The sequence below is a fragment of the Rhagoletis zephyria genome, unplaced genomic scaffold (genome assembly GCF_001687245.7).
Source record: "Rhagoletis zephyria isolate East Lansing unplaced genomic scaffold, Rhagoletis_zephyria_1.1 Rzeph_scaffold_01487, whole genome shotgun sequence".
Taxonomy (NCBI): domain Eukaryota; kingdom Metazoa; phylum Arthropoda; class Insecta; order Diptera; family Tephritidae; genus Rhagoletis; species Rhagoletis zephyria.
In genome coordinates this window covers 90,885-95,310 of record NW_016158571.1, presented here as the reverse complement: position 1 = coordinate 95,310, position 4,426 = coordinate 90,885, and the positions used below count along the sequence as shown (strand labels likewise).

Below are 4,426 nucleotides of genomic sequence, written 5' to 3'. Positions count from 1 at the left end.
CGCTAAGTCTAACTTCTTTTGCAGAGTATTCTTAATTTTGTCCTTCTCAGAATTGTCGTTTGCCCTAATAACAACTGACCCATTATTTTTATCTATTACCTTATTAATTTTCATATCAGTAGCATCAATCTTATTTAAGTCTTTTTTTGTTATATCAACCGCTTGCTTCGCCTTTGGTTTGACAATAATTGGTGGGACACTTTTCAGAGCTGTTGAATAAGACATCTTAGTTTTTCCTGTATTTGTATTTTGTTCCCCAACTTTTCTTACTTCCTGTATTATCTCCTCTCTTTGCTTAGATAAACTTTCAGCAGATTTTTCAAAATGCTCTTTATTAACCGTGCACAGTTTTTCTACCCTCTTAATCAGCTCATCTTTCTCCCTGTTTACTTTTTTAATATTGTCCACCACTCTCTTAATTTCTTTATCATTGTTTGCCAATAATGCAGCGATCTCCTTATTGTGATTACTTATTAGCTCCTCAATTTCACTTTTTTGTTCGCAAATATTTATTTTATTGCTATTCGCTATGTCGAGCATCTGCTTAAGAGCATCATCAACATTAGATATGTATGTAACACAATCATGACACATAAATCTCAGAAAGGGGCAATTAACTAAGCCTTGCAGGCAGTACTCATCTATGGCTGCACACGCTTTTGTTTTATGGTAAACTCTACCGCACACACCCTTACAGCGAATACCACCATCCCCCCGTATGCCCTTGTGGCACCTGTCACACTCATCCATTGGGCTTAGTCACTGCAAGACAACTGCAGGCTCCGTTAATGTCAATATATTTTGTTTTTATTGCTGTCATCCACCACTTCACTGCGCTTTGGTTTGCCGTTTCGTTAATTTCGCGACAAGTAAACACGTATGCATGTATGCATGTATGTATTTATGAGATTTAATTTATTTCTTTTAAGAATGTTTATTAAAAATCACCTTTATTTTTTAACATTTATTTACATATGTAACCTTTCGCTCAATTGTGTGTCATAATAGAGTTTTTTATGTTGATCACAATGTGAAAAATCCCTTTACTGCACCAGAGCACTCTCTAACACGACCGCCTAGCACGATGATCAAAAGAATACATTCTTGGTTTCTTGGAGTTGGTTTCTTTTGCTTGTTCAAGTATGCACATTCCCTGTCATCAGAGTAGGAGTCGGACACCGGGAACGAAGCGGTATATTCTGAATGTGAAGAATCATCCGGTGGATCATGTATTGCTGAAATTTCCCGTGGCACTAATCGCTGTCTATCCGAAGGGGTTCTTTCCGGACGGGGTGTGGCAACAATGAACGAATGTGGTGCAATTCGCAGAGCGAACTCACGCAATTGCTCCAACGTGTGGACTTGTCGAGTGTGGACGAGTTCACGCAGATGATCGGATAAGGTACCAATGATGATATCGAGGTGGTCCCGTTCATCCAGACCACAGGAATTACCCTGCAATTGGAATGTCAAGTCATCGATATGTTTCAGCAGTGTTTGCGAACGTGGATCGAATTTAATCTGTGCATATGACATTATTACTTGGGCCCGAGTATGTTTGTTGAGGAAACGAGCACGAAGTTTCGTGCAAAAATCTTGATAATCTCCGAAGTTTCTCAGTTCGGTGAAGTACCATTGTCGAGCAGCCCCCGTGAGTGTGGGTACCAAACGCGTTACCAATTCATGGTCGGGTACTCCAATCTTATATCGAAATGAGCCAATAATAGCCAAATAATCTTCAACCGATAGAAATTTTTCGTTCACATGAACGCCATCGAATTGAGCACGTCCCATCCATGATGGTAAGCCTCTGAATTTCCTATCCATTGCATCCGCTTGGGCAGATTCGTCGAATATAGTGGCTTGATTTGGTCGTGATTGTGGTGGACCGGATAGCGAATAGTTCGGATATAAATGAGATGGTTGATTAATTGGTTCTTGGATATGTGACGTTCTAAGACCACGGTAGGCATTGATCGTTTGAGTTTGTAAGGTTGAAGAACCACCCAAAGAACCATGCGGAGGATCCACCGAGGGTGGTATCCAGGTATGATTCCAGGTCGTTGGCATGGTTTGGTTCATATCACGAACATCAGGAATTTGTGTCTGCAACTGAATCCGATCACGGATCATTTGCTGTTGCATCTGTGTTTGGGCTCTCAGCAACTCAGACACCATTACAGACAGTTGGTGTAATGAGGGTGTTGGTTCTGTTCCGCCTGACACTGAATTGAGAACGGCTGGTTGAGCATTTGAATTAACCGTACTGGTGGTCAGGGTATACCGTAGTTCTGTTGCCTGAACCGAAGTCGGTGTATTCTGGTTTGGAATCGAATCTGGTATGGTTAAGGGTAAATATTGTGATGGAACAGTATTTTGAGTTGAACTCATCGTTCCCCGTTCGTTCTCAAAACCATGGAAGGTCGAGTTCAAACTTAATTGGGGATCGCACGTCGGGATTCCCGTATTCGGTGAAGACATCCGAAGCTCACGAATCTTCGACTGAAATTTTCCGATCAGATCTGCCTGGCGTGACGCCGACTCGGGTTTTAACTTCAACCGAGCGGTTCGATAACAATAATGTATCATTTGATGAAGACGACCCTGAGGTGTTAACACCTCATTCGCCTTCAGTTCCCGATATGCTCTCTCACATATTTCCAACTCATTCATTTGGTGTATGGCATGGGATTTTATCAACCATGGTTGGCCAACGTAAGCAGATATTTTACCATTGAGGGCGGCTATTTCGGTGTCGGTCCATTGAACCGGCGCTGGATATAGGTTATATATCTCCCCTTCGATCTGTCGCTGTTCGTCTGTCAAATAAGTTGCATCGAGAATGGGAAACAATTCCATGTTCAAAGACTCAAATACCAAGTTGTAAATTCCGATTATTAAAAAATTCTGCCAACGGTAGACGTAAAGTCCGTACTATTAAAGTCTATGTTATAAGATGATGGTACTCGATTTAAAATCAGTACAGTATTTACTTCAGTTTATTATTTATTATTATTATTATTTTATTCTATGAGTATGTCGTTTTGAATATCCACTTTCAAAAATAATGCCGCATAAATCGATCACTATTTGAATATTGCTTTAAATCTAATTAGTTTAACAAAAAAGGCACGCTCAATTGGTTGTATCTCTCATTTGATTTTCGGTCCAAAATTTTGTTTAATATTATACCGAACGTGGGCTGAGAATGGCGTTTAACGCACTAGCTCGAATCTTTTTATGGGCCAAGTTGTTTGCTCCCAGGATGCAGCGAAGGCCTTAAATACTTGGGAGTATTACTTGTATCTCCTTCGGTCCCTTCTGTCGCCAACAAGATACGCAACAAAGATCAAGACTATCCACCCCCCAATTTACTGGAAGACCAAATCAGACTGAGAATATTCAACCAGTTTAAGAATGTTAAACGGGATTACTTTGATACGAGTTTCAAATTTTATTGGGAATGAATACCCAAAGAAATTACGAAAAAAAAAAAGAAAAATTAATAGTTTGGTTCAATTAATATTGACCGTGTTATCGGTTACGTTGCTTAAACTTATACCGAAAGACGAAATGAAAAATTATCGGTTCAAAAATCTTGACCGTCGATGTGTGGTGTTACTTGATTAAAAAAATTCAATTAACTTGCTTTTCAGAATTGGCGAACTGAACTGAACGAGAATGGCTATAACTATGTTCACATTACCAACATAAAATACTTAGTTTCGTTTAAAATACCTCACTAAATTAAGTGCGTTCATACACGCGATTCTTTATTTGTCTTGACAGCTTTGTAGCAACCCTGTGTTATTGTTTATTTAACCAAAAGAGATCGCGAATGTGAGTAATAGCGTATATTTTTATATTTTGAGTTGTTTGTGGTAATTTTTTAGATTTTAGATGAGTGATAAAAAGAGAAAGCTTCTGGAAATATTTTACAAACTACCACGCGCGATTATTAAAAACAAAAACGTCCAAACACAATGACATATCAGTTATGGGACAATACTTTTTTCGATTATTATCGATAAAATTAGAACCGACACTGATTTGTTCGTGATTTGGTTCTTGGTTTAAGATAAACTACGTACTTTCAACTTAATTTACTGAGAGACTTTACAAGGCGAAATTACTTAGTTTGTGCTTAATTTATGCGTAAATTAAGATTGACCTCTAAATTTCGCCAATGGGAACATAGTTTTACAGCCCTATTCCGGTTTTGCAACAGAATGACAATTGATCATCCTTCATTGTCGTGATTTTGTCATTGTCGTTGCACGTTGCTATTCCTAACAAAAAATGACAAGCGAAAAGCTTTTGTCAACTTACCATGCATGGTGAAAAGTTCATTGTTGTAGAAACAGCTGGTCAACGCTATTATTTGCAAAAAATATGAGCCGTGGAACACCAGAAAAGTGAGTATTTG

The 4,426-nt window shown here is 38.8% G+C and overlaps 1 protein-coding gene across 1 annotated transcript; it reads right to left on the bottom strand.

The window, feature by feature from the left end:
- Positions 1-35: 35 nt before the first annotated feature.
- Positions 36-2,237, bottom strand: LOC108364192 (uncharacterized). Its single transcript, XM_017617785.1, has 2 exons — positions 271-2,237; positions 36-209 (listed from the first exon to the last, which is right to left on the bottom strand). The coding sequence occupies exon 1, from the start codon at positions 2,176-2,178 to the stop codon at positions 1,024-1,026; it is 1,155 nt and encodes a 384-aa protein (XP_017473274.1). The 5' UTR covers positions 2,179-2,237; the 3' UTR covers positions 36-209; positions 271-1,023.
- Positions 2,238-4,426: the final 2,189 nt, after the last annotated feature.